This window comes from Ornithodoros turicata, chromosome 5 (assembly GCF_037126465.1).
Source record: "Ornithodoros turicata isolate Travis chromosome 5, ASM3712646v1, whole genome shotgun sequence".
Taxonomy (NCBI): Eukaryota; Metazoa; Arthropoda; class Arachnida; order Ixodida; family Argasidae; genus Ornithodoros; species Ornithodoros turicata.
The window spans coordinates 69004038-69024724 of record NC_088205.1 but is presented as its reverse complement, the minus strand read 5'-3'; the positions used below and the strand labels follow the sequence as shown (position 1 = coordinate 69024724).

Here is a 20687-nt window from a genome sequence, read left to right as displayed (position 1 = left end):
TACTGTTCCGTAAAGTACGTGCAAGGTTGCTTCCCAGACACCTCAATTGTGATCAGAAGGGAGCGTGCATGGCGGTCTCTGAGCAGCTGCTGAACCGATTTCGTTCCGAGGGGGACGAATTTTTGCAATCAATCATCACGTGATGAAACCTGGATTCATCATTTCACCTCAGAGACAAAAAGAAACACCGTGAATAGCGACATAAGGCTTTCCCCGCCACCAAAGAAAAGCGAGATGCAGCCGTCTGCTGGGAAGTTCATGGGAACTGTCTTTTGGGCCATGTAGGGCGTCCTTGCGGCGTTCTTGCTGCAAGGGGTCCCGATTAATGACCAGTATTATTCCACGTTGATAAAGGGTGCCGTGCGAAACGCAGTTCCCAAGAAAGGGCCTGGGACATTATCCGGAAGGGTCATTATTTTTCGTGACAATGCCCGGCTTCACACGGCGAACCTGACGGCAGCAACCTTGGTCTAGATGCGCTGGGAGGTTTTGCCCCATGCCCCTTACAGCCCAAATGTGACCCCCAAGCGATTACTAGGGCCCAGATTTTTAGGCACTAGCAGGTAGCGCTCTTCGTCGGATAAATCATTCTAAGCCAACCAACCTTCAGAACCATATTGTTTTATCTTCCGATTGGAAGGAATGTTGATACATAGAACCGGGCACGCCCCCTCTCTCAGCTTATCGGGAGACGGAGCGATATCATCCGCGATGATGATTGGCATACTGCGTGCTATGCGGTCAAGAGCGCCCCCTAGTGGGCCCTAGCGATTACCATCTGTTTGGGCCATTTAAGAGCACCTTGTATAAAAGACAAATGAAGCCTTCCAGAAAGTTCCAAAGTGACGATAGCGGTGTCTAGATGCATATGGTGAATACTTCGAAAAACTGACGTAGTTTGGTGCTTCCTGAATTTACCATTGTGTTTAAAGAAAGAAAGAGTCTTGGTCAACCTTGAACGACCCTTGTATTTAAACAAAGTGAAGTGGCAATAAACAACACCAGGAAAAGGTTGTTGTACAGTCACTAATGATTACCTTGAATTAATTTTAGAATGTAAAAGAGAAAGGAACAGTTGTGATGTCAGCCTGTGACAGCTAGTCATACTGTTAGGAGGGCACAATCCCCTTGTACAGCTCCCGTCAACCTTAATAATAACACTGGAAAAAAATTTGGTCTCACTTCTGAACGCGAGCCACCCTGAGGGCACTGGGGGAATATTAAGTGAACAAAATCCTTGCGTTAAACTAACACAATAATTTTGTTCAATTAAGATTCCCTTATGGCCCCAAGGTTTGCTGCAATCGCGTTTGGAAACGAGATATTTTTTCCAGTGTTATTATTAAGATTGACGAGAGCTGTACTTTATCAGACGGGTTATTGCCCCTGACCATTGCATGACCGTGCAGCTATGTCACTGAGCACAGTCCTCTATGTCCTCGCACATGACGTTTTGTGTGTCAGTGAAGGGGATTCTTGAATTCTGGCAATCTAGAAGGATCCTACTGCTTCAAGGCCACACAGAACTACATGTTTAATAGCACTATCTTTATGTGTGCAGCCATGGCAACGAGGCACACCTTTGTGAAGACGCACAACAATGTTTTCCCCCGCGCTCAGTATAAAACATGCACAGTGGAATGCTGACACAGTCATTCTTATAGACAGTAACTAACTTCACTCAGTGTTGCTACCAGTCTCACGTTTGTTCCAATTCCTTCATCAACTTATGAGCTGCCTTCAACTCATGCAACAGCACGCCACACTTCTCAGTCGGAAGAGTAAAGTGGACAGGTGTCACAACGTCCTCTTCTTTGACTCGTAAATTCATCTGGATGGAGGGTGCATTGACTTCTCCGGCTACGCTAGATTCGAGCACGTAGTCTACCCTCCAACTTGGGTTACCCTCTAGACAGGACAATCGCAAGCTCTTCTTCTTCAATACTTCCAAAATGTCCGGCGATTTGTCGGCGTACACTTTAGATAACGAAGTCGAGTGCTCTTTGGGAAGCCCTAATTGTTGCAGCTCGTTCACGAGTGACTCTTCATCGACAGCGAATCTTGTCGCGTTTCGAAAGATGTATTCCAGGGCTACAATGATGCCTTTGAGGTCGTCGTGAGTGAATTTAGAGTCTGCTGTCAGCTTGTTAATTTTGTCGTGATCCATGCCCGTTCCGAGGAGGGAGCTGACTATTTGCACACCGAGAAGTTTGATCTTCACGGAACTCATCTTGGACATCGATGCAATTTCAGCGAGTAGCCAGTCTGGACAGTCGCGGTCTCCGCAAAATTTGAACCGCATTATAATACGTTTAGGTCTCCCAGTTCAGTCTCAACACAACACCAGAACCACAAGATCAACTACATCCACAACATCGGCATCTGAAAAAGCATCAGCCGATCTGACTGACGTCTGCAACCCACCCACATTCTGTGGATTGGATTGTGTTGGATAAACGAAAAATAATAGTAAATATTGTTCAATAAAGTAGCTAACAAATATAACACGATGCTCGTTGATGTTTTAAAAATATTTTATCTGCAGATTCCGTAAATATTCGCTTTAATTTCGTTTATGTTAAATTCCGTTGGTGGCGCATCCGTCGATGCAACATGGACCGTGTGCTTGTCCATGTGTTTGCGATTGCATAGAGTTTGCACTCCGTCTGTGGTGTTTGTATTACAAAAACACGGAAAACACCCCATAAAGGTAAACTGTGATGTGAAATATCAGGCTTTTTCTTCTCTTCGGGATACTTCTCTTGTGAAACGATACACCGTGAACAGCAGTTGCAAACAAGTACTTACACGCAATCGTAGCTTATAGGCCAACTTTTTGTCTCGGTTATTCCTTAGGTAGTACACCATGGAACGACGTGGCGGAAGGAAACACTCTGAATCAGGCGTGGAAGATTCCTTCGTCTTCAATAAAGCGATCACATACGATGAACAGGACGAAGACTCAGATAAAGATGACGCTGAACTTAAATTGGAAGAGCTTGTTTTTGGCGAGTTGACTGTGAAAGCCACAGCAGAAAAGGCGTCAAAAAAAGTAATCTACCTAACAGACTGTAGAACAGGGTGACTATACATTGCTTGTAATCACTTTACAGCGAAAGCTTGACGTGCATCGGAGAAAACAGACCAGCGTATCAACTGATGGTGCAGAAACGGACGACGAACTTCAAGTTGATCCAGGAGCGGCTGCTGATGAAGAAGCGGATCGGGATGATGATATCGAACTTATTGGCAGGGAAAGTACTAACAAAAAGAAACCAGCGTGGATAGATGCAGATGATGAGGAAACATTGTGAGTGAGGCTTTTTAAGCATGCCATAAGACATAGAGGTTGCAGGAGACAAAGCTGTAGCCCAAAATATATAAAGAGATGATGAAGCTTCTTTTAGTTTTGCTGATAGTCGCATACCATTTGGGACAAACCCAATGTTTGTCTTTTTGCAATAAGCTTTTTGCAAAATTGTGTTTCGTAGCTGCAGACTGTATAAATGTAATGTTACTGTTAATATTTTAGTTTTGTACTTCAGAAAGGCCATTTTTTGTGTGTGAACCATAGCCGATTTATGATGATAAACAACGCTTTTTAATTTCAGTGCTTGACATAATTGATGTAGGTTAGTGTCAGAGAAGCATGATGCATGCACTTTCTGCTGCAGGGTCAAGGATAAGCTGTGCCTGATGACGAGACCACCTGCGGAGATGTGCGCCAGCGAAAACGAGCAGTACTCAGAGTTACTCAAGAAGAGGTAGTGAGCTGCAGCTTACCAAATGCTGATGATGACTCATTGTCAATACATCGTGGTGCATGTTACAGGTTCAAAAAGGTAATGGGAGCTCCAAAATGGGCCGAACAGAAGGAAGAGGAGAGATCAGGTATTTAATGACAGCCTATTGCAGCAACTAATTAAGGCAGTACTGTTCGAGAGAATTCTGTCACTGTACTGGCATTCCAGATGAAGAGGATGAAATGCTTACAAGGATAGGAACGTTCGTTGGAAAGTCGACGAGCCTGCCACAAACAAATATTGATATCCACAGGCGTACGCACTTGAACAAAGAAGCAAAAGGAAAGGTACTGTGGGTAGTTTTTTTTTTTTTTTTTTTTCGTCAGCCATGAAATTTGCCCTGATGAGATCCATGGTGCACTGTAAAACCCTTAATGTTGTTCATGAGCCCCAAATTTTCACCAATTTTCACCATAAAGTAATCCAGTCATAGCACGAATGTTGGCGTCCAGAATTCGCAAAATTTAGTGGGCACGAATATGTACCCCTTACTCGACTCGCCGCAAAATTAAAGGGATTTAGAGCGTAGTTGCAGAATTCAACTATTTATGCAATAGAAAGCAACCCAAGCTTTGAGCTATTCCTTGTACACAGATCAGTACCTTTGCTATCATAACCGATAAAGATACTGTAAAAATCCCTTCTCTAAAGGCAGTAACCATCCTTGTTTTCCGTGGGTGGGTCTCAGATGTGGTAGTGCAAATATTGGGGTACCTTGTCGTGCCTTCGTTAGCCACAACAATAATCTCTCAAATTATGGCATGTGTATAGATCAAGGACAAACTACTACATACATTTCCCTGAATAATGTTGTTGCTGTTTTACTGCCTTTTTTTTTCTATGTATTATCTTTTCCATCACTTCCTGTAGCCCACTCCTCCCATGTAACGCCCGTACGGGACTTTTGGGAGCTCAATAAATTGATTGATTGATTGATTGAATAAGGGAATGTAGGGGGACTTTAATGGGTATGAGGTCACCGCTTCAGAGGCAGGCAGGGCTGTAGCCAAACTGAATATAATATAATATTATACTCAATAATACATAATATAATTAATACAATATAATATATAAATTTAGGGAGTGTCTTTTTCGGGTTAAATGCCTTTCTCAGATTGGGGGGGTAAAAATCGGGCGCCATTTTTAAACCTGTAATTTGGGGAGAAATCGGGCGATAATTGTGCCTTCTGGTGTTACCGGGTGCTTTTGTTTCTCCTCTTGTCTATTTGTCTTAGTCTTTTTTGTTGTTTTTTACCTACCAGCGCGAAGGCACACCTACCTACTCCTTTACCTACTATTCCGCGAAGTCATAGACTGTGCTGACACACATGGGTGTACGCATTGCTGGGAACGTAAGTGACCCATTCTTGCATGTGTTGCACGTGGCGACCTTTGTTCGTCTTCAGTAGAAACGTCACTTGAGGATTTCATAGTGACTGGAACTCGGGGAGTAATTGTGTTTAACCCGAATTGGTCGGAGGTCAGTTCGAAGGGGGGGGGGGATAACCGGGCGGAATCAGGTTTAACCCGAAAAAGTCACTCCCTATATATATTATACACTTTCTTTTGTGTGTGTATTTCATGCACTTTCTCTATCACACAATCTGTTTGCATAAAAGAAGTGCGTCGGCTTTTTAGTAAATGCACTTATTTCGAGCTTGTTCAAGCATGTACCTATGCTATACAAATATGCAATAAAGATTTGTCTGACCACCTTTCAGGCGATACTCAAAGCAGTCGAGTTTCATCCCAAGTCTCAAGTGGCTGTGGTTGCTGGCGTGTCTTCCACCGCTACAATTTTTCAGGTTTGTGCCACTTCTATTGGGAGGAAAAAGAGGAAGGTGTATGACAGCCCCTTGTTCTTTTCAACGCACGCAGGTGGACGAAAAGACGAATCCCAAGATCCAGTCTGTACACTTCCAAAACTTTCCAATTCACTGCGCTCATTTTTCTCACAACGGGGAGGAGCTGCTGGTAGGCTCCACAGAATACAGCCACCTCAACACCTACGACATGATGGTCGGTACGACCATGCAAACGAGGTTCCCAAAAAGTAGGTTGAACAAGTGCAGAAAGTTGGGCTAGTTGGTGGAAATGCATACTCTGCAATTTGGGGACGCTAACGGACGTGAACAGAAGGAACCACACAGGAATCCTGTCCTGTGTGGTTCCTTCTGTCCTCGTACGTTAGCGTCCCCAAACTGCAAAGTAGGTTGATGCTTTCAATGTGTTCATGTAGTATTCAGAGAGCCTTGTGTTTGGGGGTTAAACTGGGAGAAACCCGCTTTTACACCCCAATGAATAGAGCCTGAAGTCTTAGGGTTTTACATGATTATTCCCCGAATTTGCACTCCGAATGGAAGGTTCCCTCTGTAGGGTGAAACCCAATTCTTAACCGGCAAACTGCCCTCGCTGAGACGTCTATAGGAATGCACACTCACTTGTTTGGCAGCAAATGCACTCACACCACCGTTTGTACCAAACCAGTACAGCTCATTTGAGTAACTGATCCCGATTTATTCCCGAATTTAGCATACTGGAAGTTTTTCCACCCGAATTCGCATGAATTTATAGCACATGTTTATTTACTCGATCTTTACCCCCGAATTTAGAAAAAGGTATTTCCCGAAAACTTCAGGCTCTATGTATTTATTATCATTATGTTAGCGAAGCTAGGCCATGAAATAAAACTAGAGAAATATATGGTCGTCGATTGATAAGTTGGACTCCAAACATTCGCACTTTCAAATTTTTTGGACAAAACTGTGGGCACCATCAAACAAATGCCCATAGAGCCGATGTATTTCCACGTCAAATAATTCGGGCCAATTCCTCGGAGGACGTTCTTGATTATTCGTACTCACCTCGCTTCAAACCTTCATGTTTTTGGGATTTACCATCTTAGAAGTCCCAGTAAAATCTACTCCTGTGCCCCAATGTTTCGTACTGCTTTCACGACACAAAGGCCATTCGCCATTCCCGACGTGAGGCATGCGTAGAAGTGCAGCGCACGACCGAAACCGAATGCTCCGCTTCAGACGCGTTGCAAGACCTTATCTTCAAACGCGTGTGCTTTCGACTACGGGTATCGGAAGTAGTGAAATGCCAACCTCCTCTTGAGGTGAGGATGTCGATGATGTTACTACGATAGGCGTGTTTAATAGAGGCGAAGGCATAAATTGATCAACGATTGAGGCTAACGTGACGTCGCCGTTTGACACTTCAGCAGCATTAGCGTCAACGACGTCTTCGGCATCGACAACATAAAAAAAGATAGAAACGACGTCAGCAACGAGGATGTCGTTGATGCACTCTCTTCATGATAGCAATCCTTGCTGTGGTGACTACATTGATGACGCACCTGCCGAAATGCACCGCAATGTGTTGCTGCGTGTGCATGCAGCGAAACAGACACGTCCGTATTATTTTTTGAAGTCACTTTTAATATTCGGAGTGAAGGTTTTTGAAATAAGTCTTTCAGTTTTAATAATTTAAATTAAATTACTTAAATTTAAATTAAATAATATTAAATTTAAATTAAATAAATGTAAATTAAATAAAATTAAATTTAAATTAAATAAATGTAAATTAAATAAAATTAAATTTAAATTAAATTAATTAGTTAAAATCAGTTAAATTAATTTAAGTTAATTGTGAAAAAAATTTTAATGCGGACTAATTTTGTGGCTTGTAATCTTTACATGAACCATATGATAACAGACATACGGTCTGGAATTTGGATCATTCTGATATTTGAACGTTTAATCCTCTCTCATGAAGGGCTGAACGTGAGTACCACGAAGCGGTTCTACGTGTCACCAGACGGCAAGCACTTGTTGCTGTGTGGCAGATTCGGTGAAGTTCACATACTGGCAAGCAAGGTGAACCAGCAGTGTTATTACTACTTAAGAGGACTATCGCATCCGGGAACATATCTGTGAGACCGATACGGCAATGTTCGTCACCGCTTCACGGTCAACTTGGCCAAGTTTCTCTTCCGAAAACAGCTTACATATTAAATAAATAAGTTTTTAAGATTCGCATTCCTTCTGCAGCTAATACCATGATGACATGAGCCAGGCACACGAATGGAAGCGCAGGGCAGGTGATTGTCTCCGAGGTCGTCTGCTTGGTGTTCGCATTGCAATATACTAAGTGAAAAGTCCTCGTCGAATATGCTGACATTTCGCTTACCAATGTGAGTTCTGACGTGACTATGTTGCGTGAAACACGGTGTTACGCTCATGGCTGTACGAACACGTCCGACGCTAACCAGAAACAACATTCCGCAAACCCACCACAGAGCAGACGCCGTCCCCTAGTATCAAGCGGTCGCCAAAGCAACTAATGTCCCTCCAGCTGCTCCCTTATTGGTCTCATCCGTGCCAAAGGCCACTCACTGATTGGCCTTGTCCGCGTGACGTTTCCAGAGAGGGAAACCCGGAATACTCTCAATATTCGTCGTCTGCTCATGCCATGGCATCAAACTGTGCAGGAACAAAGCCACCAGTTCGCGTCTGATTTTTGGCATTATATCGCTTATGAACGTAAGTTAAACGAAGTTAAAAGAAGTTAAACGTTAGAAATGAAGTAACACAGCACTATAGTTTCGGAATCAACCGGGACGGATGTGATAGTCCCTTTAAAGACTTTGTACATGTCAAGCAGCCCTTGTTTACCTCATTCTTAATTTTATTCAGTCCAAGGAATGCATAGGAACGCTAAAAATGAATGGGGATGTCCGAGCGATTGCATTCAACGAAGACGGCTCAGTTATGTACACTCATGGTAAGCCCTCCTTGTGACTGACTCTGCAAGAGATCATATTTGAAAGTTACAGCAGTGTGTGTTTGCTGTTCAAGGTGGATCCGAAGTTTACGTTTGGGACATGAAGGCTCGCCAGTGTCTGCACAGGTTTTACGATCACGGTTGCATCCTGGGAACTGCTTTGGCCACCTCCCCCAATGGACAGTTCTTGGCAACAGGGTCAGTACAGTGATCACATGACAGTAGACAGTTTATGTCCTGGTATCTGAATTGACGGTCGCCAGCATTGGTAGAATAAGATTGTAAGTAAAGCCTGAAGTTTTAGGGTTTTACCCGATTCTTCACCGAATTTGCACCCCGAATCGAAGGTTGCCTCTTTAGGGTGAAACCCGATTTTTACCTGGCAAATTGCCCTCACTGGGATGTCTGTAGGAACGCATTAATTTACCTGTCTGGCAGAAAAATTCAGTTACATCACTATTTGTGCCAAACCACTACAGTTAGTTGAGTAACTGAGCCCGATTTCACCCCGAATTTAGCATACTGGAAGTTTTTTCACCCGAATTCACATGAATCTAGTGCACATGTTTATTTACCGATTTTTATTCCCCGAATTTAGAAAAAAATACTTCCCGAAAACTTCAGGCTCTAATTGTAAGTGATAGGAAAATCGCAGGGGAAAAGTTTGCATGCTGTAGTTTATAGCCGTGTTAGTCTAGATGTGCCGAAGCTATGCTGGGAAACACATTGTGCTAAGGCAGATACTGCTTTACAAAACCGTGCAAATTATAAAATGCGAATTATTTAAAGCTCAACTCTCGTTTATCAGGCAATAGAGGATATATATATCCATCCAGATTTTATTGTAACTTTGAGCATAACAGGCAGTTCAGTGAGAGAGCAGTTTTGTTGTTTTATTATATTACATTATCTGTCTCTCTTTCAGATCTGATAGCGGAGTTGTGAATATCTATGAAACGGGTGACTTGCTCAAATCCCGAAGTCCTAATCCATTGAAAGCAGTGATGAACCTAACGACAGAGGTGACCCAACTCAAATTTAACTCTACTTCGGAGCTGCTTGTCATGAACTCATCTCACAAACGGAGCGGTACCAAGCTGGTGAGTAGTGTGATGTAATGGTGCTACTTCAGTGCTACTTGGGAGAGCTGCCTAATGCCACCGTGGTTGTGCTCAGCATTTGATCAAACCGTGTATCTTGACTAGACATGTGAGGCGTCTTTAAAAAAAATAAGAAAGAAAGATTGGGATGGGAACAGTTTCTTTGCTCCGCTTCGGAAAAATAGCCCGAAATTTCCAGTTTTAATTATTCTATAAGTGGTCATTCCTGCGAGGAACTAATTTTCTCGAAATTCGCAAGCTCTCTTTTCTTCGACAACGTAAAAGTTCTGCGAAATATTGGAACCTCCATGTAATAATTTTGTACCTCCGTGCAGCAACTTTATGCATTTGCTAGTTCTAGTCGAGCCTTGCACTAATGATTACATTGACCTAAACTCATTATGCAGGCCGTGTGCAGATAAATCATACCCACAATGTGTAACACGCAACCCTGTATTTTATATCTGCACGCTAAACAAATAGTCTGTTTGTAATTTACATTACAATGTGAGTTGTCCTCTGATGTTTGCTAATAAATGTGAATCGTACTAGAGTGAGAATTTTGTTGTTTCAAATATTCCCCCCTGCCAAAAAAAAAAGAAAGTTTTTCAGCAATAAAAAAAATCCAGAAATTTTGCATCTCTCATCTTGATACCAAGATTTGTGTTTATGATCATGCGGAAGGTATATAAGGGAAGAGTCAAAACTAACTTACATTTCAAAGAAACCGTGATTGTGTTGAGAAGTTTTGATTCTGAGATTTACGTTGCTTCCATTCAGTGGGCACCTTCTTTCTCTGTATGAAGTGCAAGCATTTCCTGGCAGCTGAATTCAGGATATTGTGTTGCTGTTCCAGGTACACTTTCCAAGCATGACCACTTTCTCAAACTTCCCGGGTAGGCATGACTTGAAGTTTCCGAACTGCATTGATATCTCCCCACACAGTGGGTACCTAGCTGTTGGGAACAATGTTGGAACTGCATATCTTTTCAGGTACGATACACACTCTTTAATGTCGCAAAAAGGTGATCAGTACAAATGTATGTGTGAACCTTTTTCCCTTTTCCAACAGGGTGAAGCATTACTCTAATTTCTGAGAAGCCAACAGATAATGCAGCTATTCAATGTTTGATAAATATTTGTAAAATAAAGTTATTTTCACATTGTCATACTGCTTCTTGGGTGTCTTCATGCTCTTAGAAAGTAGTAAGAATACATTCTAATCGTGGACATTTCGTATGGCGATATTGCATTGCTCACAACTGAATATTTTTCAGCAATACACACACACACAAAGCCTGAGATGTTGCAACTCGAAAGAAATTCAACAACACTAAAAGTGCCATAGTGCATGTTTTGTTTGTTTACTCTGCCTGGGTAGACATGTGATCCTCATCTGTCCTGTGTCCCAAGAATAACAAGCGTCAACAGGAATTTTTGTGAAGCCAGGGTGACTCCCAAGTGGTTTTTCAACATGACTGCTGCAGCAGTTTTAACAGATGACAAATGTATTATAGATTTATTTATTGATCTTGATTTATTTATAGAATTATAGGTGTGTGTATTGATTTTCCTCAGCAAGTAGCAGCAATGCTGATATGATACTGATCTGTATGATGCATAGCATTATTCACAAACAGTTACCTGAACTCAGTCACGCACGTTTCAAAGAATGTCTATGAAGGAAAAGAATTCCCACATGGCACAATGCATTCACCGAGCACTGAGAAAGTTTTATTAGTACCCTAATTCCACGCGTATAAGCTGCCCCGCAGATAAGCCGCAGGACCCGTTTTTAGGAACGTTTTCAAGATTTTCGGGCAGATAAGCCGCGGGCAACACGACGCGACTGAGGCCATAAACCGCCATAAACCACCATAAACCCTGTGGTCCGTATTCCCAGGTCGGCTTGGTGTAGAACAAAGGAGGTCAGTTCTAGTGTTCTACCATGATCGGATTGTGCCCTTGTTGTATGTTTTTCCTGGATCGACACGGTTTAGTGGTCTTCCAGAAGACATCATTGTCACCACTTTCGTTTTTCGGGGATTCATCCTCGCCCCCGAAATCCTACCTTTGATTGTGCATTCGTGAGAAGGAAACGAGGGGGAAATCCTCCTATTTTTCTTGCAAAGTGCCAGTGCCTACTTGGCTCCGTAACGTTGCCAGAAAAATATTTTGGAAGGGGTTCTACAGAAACTTTACGTGGGGGAGAGCATTTCAACATTTCAACCCCGCTTCGAGTGGTTGGAACAGCCAGTGGCCAGTCTAATCCGTATTCACCGTGTCCGTAATCCAATGCTATCCATAGCCGTATCGTTCAGTAGTCGGTAGTCCGCTGGTGCGCTGTCTGCTGCTTGTGCAAATATGAGTGAAAAGGAGTGAAAACAAGCTAATTTTACGTGATATCAAGTTTGCGTTGCCTTCATATAGTCACCTAGTTTGTTTGCCATGTAAGTATACGTACATTAAGTATACATATGTTTTGGCTGTTGACGAGCTTGTCAAGCGGGATCTCTCGCACACCGCGAAAACCGGCCGTATGGACCGCCGACACACATCATCACATCCTTTAAAAGCGCTTAAAATCATTTGACGACCCCCCCCCCTCCCCCGCACGCACACACTCGCTTTTGTGTGGTGTTTGTGTGCGTGTCTGTGGGTCGTCTAATATGATCTTTAGTCTTTCTGGATGGATCCTTTCTATTCACCGCTAAAGCACTCGCATGATGTTTGACTGCCTTCCCTGCCTATTTTCCTCTGTTTTTAGGGCGGACTTTTGGAAATCACAGCCCCGGAAGTACTGCGAAGCCTGTAAATGCTGGTTCGCAGACAACAAATCGGTATGCAGTGCTAATCTAACTGAAGGTTTTATTCAGTACCCTCACGAACATTACTAATTGCTTTTCGACAGAGCATCGACTTTCATGAAAAGGGAAAAAATCACCAGGCAAATGTTCAGCGGCGCATCAGAGAGGTAAATGTTGATGGCACATTAAAGCCATCCCGGAGACAACGAAAGCTTCTCTTTCCTTCTAGGTCTCCAAAAAAGGGCAAAAAATGTGGAAGGCCCAACAAAAGCATGAAAACATTATGGACAAAATCAATGAGGTGTGTTATGGCCAACATAATTCCAAAAGCATTTGAATACCCTGTGTATACCGTCTTAGGCTGCATTATATGCCTACAGCAAAGACGTTGAAAGTTCTGGATCAGCCGTTGGCAAGATGCAGCTTCTAGAGGAAGCAAGCAAGCTGAAAGAGCGGAGGGCACAGAAATTTGAAGAGCAGGCCCAGCGAGAGAGCATCAATATCAAGACATGGTTTGAGGCCATGACTACAGAGGGGCAGACATACTACTGGAACTCAGAGACCGGAAGTAAGCGTCAAACATGGACATTTAAGCAAGCATCAGAATGTATAGCTATAGATGTTGGTTCCATACATCTTGGTCAGAGGGGCATTGTGCTATGGACTCCAGACCCTGTTGTTACCGAATTTAACTGTTCTGAGAATCGCTGGTCCCCAGTAACGTAAGGTTAAGGTTAAGCTTGGGTAATGTGGATGCCTAAGAAGACTAATGAAAGCACTAAGCTGGCAACATAACTATTTTAGCCGTCTATACAAGATGAAGATTTCAAATAAGCCAGTATTTTCATGAGAAAGTGCTATTTACCAAAAATGCCTGCCAGCAAAATCTGATTTATTGTTTGAGTAAGGTTTTAATGAAGTACTGTGACTAGTGCATCAAAGGTTTAGTTATTGATTAAGACTCTTCTGTAGATTAATACAGCCATAATTATAGTACACATTGTTGAATGTTCCCTGTGCTCTCCGTACGTGTACGTGCAGTTGTATCCGATGTGTTTCCAAGATGTGTTCAGAGCGCATAACAAACATTCATAATTCAAAACCATCACAATCAAAATCTAGAGGACATTCAGTAATAGGGCACAGAAACTGTAAGCTCATCCTTTAGGAGCAGCACCCCAGTTTAACTTGCGGATCATTTCTTTGGTTACCCTAAAAAGTGGGCGCAGTTGAGCATTGAAGGTGCAATGCTATTGCAGCATCAAGCTGGGAAGTACCTGCATCGGGGTACATACCTCTGTCGGAACAGCATCCAACTGCAGTGCCAGAGGTAAGGAAGCATCGGTCGCATTTGCTTGCCGGAGCACTGTGGCACTCCACCCCGAGTCATATTGGACACACTTTACTTTGTAGGAGAGCACAAAGCCTGAAGATACAGAAGAAACTTTCGGTCCTCAGCCACGAGGAAATCCCTACGGAGAGTGGAGGACCGTTGAAACCAAGTATACACCCTCTTTGCAATATCCTGCCAGATAAATTAATTCTCGAGTGTAGACAATACTCAAGATGAATTTTGTTGTGAGTAGGGAAGGGGGATCAAATATAACAGCAATGTTAAGCAGAAATTAGTACAGATAGAGGGCAGTCTGAGCAGGCCAGTAGCTTAACATTTCCTTGTGGTTCCCACTGATCCGTGAAACCCTCAAATACCCTCGAATATGAAAATACCATTTTCGAGGTCTGGAAAACCCGGGAGTTTTCCCGCAGTTCTTGAAAACCCTCGATTACCGCATCTTTTTCTTATTCTCGTGGAGCTGCGGGCGCAAATAGCACTTTTCCAGAGTCGTTACTTCAGGACGTAATAAGCTTCAAAACCACAGGTGTTAACACTCATTGCAATAGGAATCAGCAGCAGAAACCAGAAGTGCATGAAATGAATGGTTGTATTCATCAACCTTCCTTTCTATATAATAAAAGTATATCCCCCCCCCCCCTTCCTTTCTATCCTATGTTCTTTAATGTTCAGAAGTCATCAATCACGTTTGTGAACGGATCACTATGTGCAGTTCCCATGTATTTGCTCGTGTGATAACTGTAGCTTATAAATATTTTAGTGAAATGAAGCCATAAACTGTGTTTTACATCCCAGGCAAGATGGTGGCTGAGCCTTAAAAGGTCTTTGAAAGACCCTTGAATTTTTGTTCCAAAATTCAGTGGGAACCATGGTGCTGCGCGAGAGCGAGGCGGCAAAAAAACCCAAAAAACTATGCAAATGACAATGAGGATGACAAGCAATGATCCCTCTCGCAATGGAAATATTGCAGCAGTTTCATACTATAGTAAGCTCTGCATTTCGAATTCTTCTGCCCTAACCTGCGCAGTTATTTGTTCTGCACATGAAAAGCGTGAATTCTCTCTGCTGTTACCACATTCAACAAAGAAAGGTCAGAAAGGTATTATGTTGAGCTCTAAAGGCACCATTCCCCATAGACTGTTCCACACCTTAGCTTTCGGTTTTCTTTTGCAGAAGATGTAATCTACAGTCTTTCATGTACATCTACGTGAGAAACAATTAAATTTTCCTTTCTGTGTTTCATGTGGACGACTTTCTAGAACACACAGCTGTGGTCCGTGTCAGAATATTACGTTGATATTGTCCACACACTCGTTTCTTTCCAGAGCACCTCGTAAAGTGGACTTGCAGCTTCCATCAAAGCCCGAGGTTGAGGAAGTGACGATCACTGTCCCCAAGGATGAGCCCAAGGCAAGGTTCACGGAAAAAAAGGTGGACAGCCTCAGCTTACCTAGCGATGGGGAGACAACGTTCAAGAAGAGGAAATTCATCGGAAGTGGCAAAAGGAACGTCAGGCAGCGAACAGACTCGGACTGAGAGCTGTGCCCGTTTTGACTGAGCTTTGGCAACAACACAAACTTCCTTCGAAGCTGTAGTTGTCATCATTGTACAGTAAATATCATTCTCACTTCAAAATCTTAAATCACTTTTATCTTGGTCACACAGCCTCGTGGCCCCCGCAGCAGAAGCTCACAGTTAGGTAATTGTAAAAACCGAAATGGGATGTGAAAGGTTTTTCGTGTTTATTGCAAAACATGCAATGCTCCTCTGGATAAAATTTTGCACATGTGATCTACACATAACTCACAGTTAAATACATGTCTAAGCTCAGTATCAGTCAACGACACCTGACCACCGCTTTAAGCAGGGAACACTTGCCATAAAACATGCCTATCCACTTTGCATGAGTAGCAGCCCTTGGGGGACGGGGGTCCAAAGGTTTTGTGGATGTGTACTAATTTACACCCAATTGCTGCGTAAATTGTAAAATTTAGTTTGCATTGTGAGCTTGCCCTATTTATTGTTCACACGTATCGTCGTGAATACGACCTTGTAGTTAACAAGCAGTGGCGTGCCTTCAGGTACTCACATAAAAATCATTTTTATGGGTGTGTGCATATTTGGATATTTTAATACAGAGACAAGTAGGACTGCCTTTTTCAAACTGTACATGTTCGAATAACATAGCAGCAGAGGCAGTAAGAGACAAACACAACACTTATAAATAACGCCTGAATTTTTATGGTTTAGCCCGATTCTTCCCCGTATTTGCACCCCGAATTGAAGGTTGCCTCTTTGGGGTGAAACCCGATTTTTACCCAGCAAATTACCCTCACTGAGACATCTGTAGGAATGCACACTAACTCGTTTGGCAGCAAATGCAGTTACATCACCGTTTCTACCAAACCAGTACAGTTAGCTTCAGTAACCGAGCCCGATTTCTCCCCGTATTTAGCATATTGGAAGTTCTTCTACCCGAATTCGCATGAATTTAGAGCGCATGTTTATTTACCCAATTTTAAACCCCCAAATTTACAAAAAAAAAACAATTCCCAAAAACTTCGGGCTGTACTTATAAACCAGCAGTGAGGTGACATTTAACGTCACCTTTGACATTTAACGTCACCGTTGTCATCGCTTATTCGTTGGGAGTCACCATGCAAAAAAATGTTTTCACTGTGTGGTGCATTGTCACTGTGCAATCAAATTTACAAACAGCAGCCACGTAAAAATTGCACAATACCAGGGTTCCTTGCATGATGCCTTCAGGTCCCTGCAACTTTCTTTCTTTGTTTCTTCTCGGCTCACGCGCTGCTTATACCCGCTTGAGCTGCGCTAGGGGCATGCGTAAATGGAGGTAGGTCAGTCGTATGCACAGCTCCCCAGTTTCCCACTCTCCCCTGTTGTTCCTGGAGGTCCCACTCCAAAAGAAGTGTGCAAGAGCAAAAGAGCTCAAGGTCACGAGGCGCACATGGCTTCTTCTGCGCGCCCATGCGGAGATCCACGCCAGTCTACAAATACCCCCTTATTGCTGCATTGTGAGTGGACGGACACTCTGTCATGTAGTATCCCCAAACTTTGCTGCATCTCCCCCGCCCAAAGGCGTAGTTGCAGCGTACTGCCGACTGCAACGAACCACAGGTGGCGCTAGGGTTGCCACCTTTCGTAGTGAAAAATACCGGCTGAGGGAGAGGAGGTGGAATAGAGGGAAAGGAGGAAACATTCGCGGGAAAGTAAGTGAGGGGTGGACAGTATACAGAGAGAGAGAGAGAAAGAACGAGCGTACTGGCTCAAGACAACAATGATAATAATAATGAATAACTAAGAAAACGACTGGTGACTACGGAGTTGGATCTGTGCTCCAGATTTATTCAAGTTGCAGTGGAATGTTGAAAGGAAAACCCCGTAAAAGCCCCTATGAACGGTGTTGATCCACAAATACCGGCAAAAGGCTGCTGGTATCACCTTCCTACTAGCAACCGGCAGAGAGAGCAAATAACCGCCCGTGCCGGCATAATACCGGCCTGGTGGCAACCCTAGGTGGCGCTCTGTGCTTCCAAGATGGAGGACAAAAACAGGCCTACTGAGCACAGGGACTGTGGTGTTGGGCGCATGATGTTCATCCTGTTTCGGCTTTTAATACGCACAAATTAAGATGCTCCATGAAAGCGGAAATAATTTTGGTTGCGGGTCATCTCGTACTGTGCTGTACTACCAGTACTAGCAGTCAAGTACTTCAAGTATGCAGAAAGTTTCCGTCATCACGCTTCGTTTACAAACGTTGGGTTCGAGTGAACAAGGGAGGGGGGATTGAGAATGAAGGAAAGGCAAAGCAAGGATCATCAGCTGGAGGAGGGTCACATAGCACGTGTTGTGGAACATGGACAAGTAGTTACCAAGCAACTGCCATTTTTGGGTTCCTCCTCAGATTGTCTGAGGAACATGTGTGTTACATGTGGGTTTTAACAAAAACAAAATATCCGTTAGAAGTGTAGCGTCTCCAGAAGTTGGTTATTTCCAAAACTTTGAGACACATCAAGAAATATTGACATACACAAGTTGTTCAGATGGGCATTTGCAAAAGTTCAAGAGCACACTTTCTTGGTGTGAAGAATCACAAGGCGTGCTCATATGGCGTTCGCTATAACCCAGTGTTGTTTGCAGAGCTCTGTGACTATGTCAAAGGTCTATGAACAATTGTGCGATTATCATTATGACTGTCGCGCTTTCCAGTGGATTAAGATGCTCATCATCACGAAGTAGTGTGCACTCATGAGTGAGACAAGCTCGTTATTAGGAGTTGGAGAGCAGGGGCGGATCTAGGATTTTTCCGAGGGGGGGGGGGGGGTCCACTATGGACAAGTGCCAGGTGCATGCTGGGACTGGTCCATTGAACCCTATGTTCAAGTCTCGAATTGAGGGGGGGGGGGGGGGGGGGTCAGGACATACATAGTCTGAGTCAATATGATGTATGAGACGCCTTTCTTAACCAAAAGTTGCTTTTAGTTATTGCAGACTGCAAATAACTGGGCGTAATGGTGGCCGCTGAAAGGCGAGACATGCAAAAAGAACTGTGTGAATTTGATGTCCAGAGGCTTGTTGCTATGAGTGACTGAGAAGTTGAGTCTTATTACGAGTGCCAGATATGCACACATATGCAAGTGCGGCGCAACACGCATTGAAACATTGCATCATGAACAGAGCAAAATGCGTAGACCTGCAAAAAATGTACGCGTAAGCCAATGCATTACTTTTCCAGGACCAGCACAGTATCCAATAGTTTTCTGGTACACAGCATTGAGTTCGACAGATTTTCCACATTTTGCTGTGAAAAATTTAATCAATAAAAATATAATGAATTGAAATAATTGAATGCTTTAGTTTTTTTTTTTTTTTACTTCCCGTCTCCTTGGGAAATAAACCTAAGAAAAAATTAATGCGCTGGATTTGGACATAATTGTTTTTAAGATACATATTTTAGATGCACTTGCAATGTGTAAATGTCCCTCTGGTGCAAAGAACAACTGCCAGTTGACACAACAGGACACATTTATTTTCAGTTTCGGCCGACATCACATCGAAAAACTTTTAAAACGCAACACACTGCTCCTGGCTTTCTGCAACTTTAACACCAGTGACATGTCTTTCAAGGTAAAGCTGTACACGGGTCGGAATACTCCGCCTTCGGGCAGGTATGCCGACCCTCGCAAGTGGGAAGTATAAAAGAAAGGCAGAACAAGCAGTAGACTTTTGGTGTTCCTATATTTACAATTGTTCTCTCCCATGGTACACCTTGAGAGGAGAAGTGCTGCGCGACAGTCACATTGTACGGTTTGGTCGCTGTGTCCCACCTGTCTGTTGTTGGAAGACGTCAATTGTGTCGTCGTCTTCCATTTCTAAGCCGGCCGGTGTGTCAGTTTCATTGATAGGTTGACCATCGAAGCGAAACCTCACGTTCTGCACGCTCAGGCCCTGAAAAAGATGGGAGCTCTGTCAGCCACAAATGCTTCACTGAACTTGCAAGTGCAAGTTCAATGTTACTTCACTGCTCTGGTCTGGTCTAACTGCAGAAATGTCCAGCTGCAAGGTGACAAAAAACAACACTCATTGCAGACGACGGTAACATGGACTTCTATAGAACTTCCCGAGGTTGCGCTTTCTTTGAAGGACTTCTAATACGACAGCACTTTGCGGCCCCATGTCCTACAGGTTTGTGAGACTGTAAACCTGCGCTGGAACTGCAGGATAAACTTCCATATCGTATATTCCATTTTGAATAATGTTTATTACGCTTCTGGGTATATTTTGCGTCCACACAGTTGCATATTCATTTCTGCTGCTGGGAAATTTCTGACTAAATTTTGAGATCCAGCTCCAGTGCTACTAGGTATGAAATATGAATAATGCAGCACTTTTAAGTTATCCCAGTAGCATACATATCTCATACGAACAGACGAAAGCTATGTTTCTGCTGACATGGCTAGTTCATGTTCCCGACAGTGATTTCGCTCCTCGGCGCGAAACGAAACATTTTACTTAACTGATGCGATATCGCGATACATGCCGAGTTACCCAACAATGCGAAATCCGCTCTGAGGTGCATGCAATATTAGTGCACAATTGTACAGCTAGAAATTACGGAACCAGCAATAAAAAAAAAAAAAAAAAACTTACAGCTCTGTCGCAGTACGTTGTCATAAGTTTCCGTAGAGGGGTATGCTTCTTGATCTTGAAGTGGACAACGCTTCCGTCTTGACCTACGACTTTCAAGTTAATTTGTTCGTTATCTGGTTTGACGTCCTGCAAAAAACGAGAAAAACCGGGAACCGTGAGAAGCATGTAAACAAAGCTCCTGCTACCATTGCTACCAAACCGCTGACACGGTGGAATCGCATAGCACAAGTAAAGGCATGGACTCTGTGCCGCATGAGAATCACATAAACGAGCTGAACATAGTTGTTAATAAGCAAATTCAAGTAGCGGTAGTTAAGCCTAACAAACGTCGATCACAAAGCACCGGGAGAAGCGCGGGAAGTGCGTGTTATTTACAACGTTCAACGACGTGGTAAAATCGGTAAAGCGTGCAAGCGTCCATGTACTACCCTACCTTTTTATCGTCTGACATTTTCGGGTAATATAAATTATGTGAACCTGCGATAATCAAACTCCACAATCACAAACCACCACTGTGACAGCTTTTACTCATTTACGAAAGCTGCTGCGATTGGTCGTTAACAGTCCAAGTAAAAATGTATGCAAAAATATCATTATTGCAGCATTACAAAATAATAAAAATAAAGATAATGACGAAAGAAGAAGTGCAAGATTACCACAA

The 20687-nt window shown here is 43.2% G+C and overlaps 5 protein-coding genes across 6 annotated transcripts in view; 2 read left to right on the top strand and 3 right to left on the bottom strand.

The window, feature by feature from the left end:
• Positions 1-10713, bottom strand: part of LOC135394664 (nuclear pore complex protein Nup58-like) — a 29842-nt gene extending 19129 nt beyond the window's left edge. Inside the window, exon 1 of the mRNA XM_064625516.1 lies at positions 10407-10713. The gene's annotated coding sequence lies outside the window, so the exon portion shown is untranslated. The remainder of the gene's footprint in view (positions 1-10406) is intronic.
• LOC135394662 (COMM domain-containing protein 4-like) lies at positions 949-2430 on the bottom strand. Its single transcript, XM_064625512.1, has one exon. It carries the CDS (start codon positions 2300-2302, stop codon positions 1700-1702), a length of 603 nt encoding a protein of 200 aa, XP_064481582.1. The 5' UTR covers positions 2303-2430; the 3' UTR covers positions 949-1699.
• LOC135394663 (U3 small nucleolar RNA-associated protein 18 homolog) lies at positions 2581-10860 on the top strand. Of its 2 annotated transcripts, none has more exons than XM_064625513.1 (14): positions 2581-2710; positions 2857-3052; positions 3114-3310; positions 3675-3764; positions 3833-3891; positions 3972-4090; positions 5525-5608; positions 5682-5856; positions 7584-7684; positions 8504-8591; positions 8666-8789; positions 9517-9691; positions 10548-10684; positions 10764-10860. In XM_064625513.1, exons 2-14 carry the CDS (start codon positions 2867-2869, stop codon positions 10786-10788), a joined length of 1560 nt encoding a protein of 519 aa, XP_064481583.1. In that variant the 5' UTR covers positions 2581-2710; positions 2857-2866; the 3' UTR covers positions 10789-10860. The 2 variants fall into 2 exon arrangements, with proteins under 2 accessions (XP_064481583.1, XP_064481584.1); XM_064625514.1 differs by having other exon boundaries at positions 2846-3052.
• A 1134-nt stretch (positions 10861-11994) lies between these two features.
• On the top strand, positions 11995-15961 carry LOC135394659 (WW domain-binding protein 4-like). The gene is made up of 8 exons (XM_064625510.1): positions 11995-12141; positions 12459-12531; positions 12603-12665; positions 12728-12799; positions 12859-13066; positions 13758-13828; positions 13912-14000; positions 15178-15961. Coding segments are annotated over exons 1-8 (789 nt in total). The 5' UTR covers positions 11995-12139; the 3' UTR covers positions 15389-15961.
• A 2922-nt stretch (positions 15962-18883) lies between these two features.
• On the bottom strand, positions 18884-20568 carry LOC135396167 (small ubiquitin-related modifier 3-like). Its single transcript, XM_064627198.1, has 3 exons — positions 20460-20568; positions 20027-20152; positions 18884-19324 (listed from the first exon to the last, which is right to left on the bottom strand). Exons 1-3 carry the CDS (start codon positions 20475-20477, stop codon positions 19172-19174), a joined length of 297 nt encoding a protein of 98 aa, XP_064483268.1. The 5' UTR covers positions 20478-20568; the 3' UTR covers positions 18884-19171.
• Positions 20569-20687: the final 119 nt, after the last annotated feature.

Coding starts and splice junctions, on each gene's coding strand:
- LOC135394662 (XM_064625512.1), bottom strand. CDS start 2,302: ATGCGGTTCAAATTTTGCGGAGACCGCGACTGTCCAGACTGGCTACTC.
- LOC135394663 (XM_064625513.1), top strand. CDS start 2,867: ATGGAACGACGTGGCGGAAGGAAACACTCTGAATCAGGCGTGGAAGAT. Junction 3,053..3,113: donor CAGAAAAGGCGTCAAAAAAA/GTAATCTACCTA, acceptor ATCACTTTACAG/CGAAAGCTTGACGTGCATCG. Junction 5,609..5,681: donor CCACCGCTACAATTTTTCAG/GTTTGTGCCACT, acceptor CAACGCACGCAG/GTGGACGAAAAGACGAATCC.
- LOC135394659 (XM_064625510.1), top strand. Junction 13,067..13,757: donor CTGGAACTCAGAGACCGGAA/GTAAGCGTCAAA, acceptor ATGCTATTGCAG/CATCAAGCTGGGAAGTACCT. Junction 14,001..15,177: donor TGGAGGACCGTTGAAACCAA/GTATACACCCTC, acceptor GTTTCTTTCCAG/AGCACCTCGTAAAGTGGACT.
- LOC135396167 (XM_064627198.1), bottom strand. Junction 19,325..20,026: donor CAACGTACTGCGACAGAGCT/GTAAGTTTTTTT, acceptor CATCTTTTTCAG/GGCCTGAGCGTGCAGAACGT.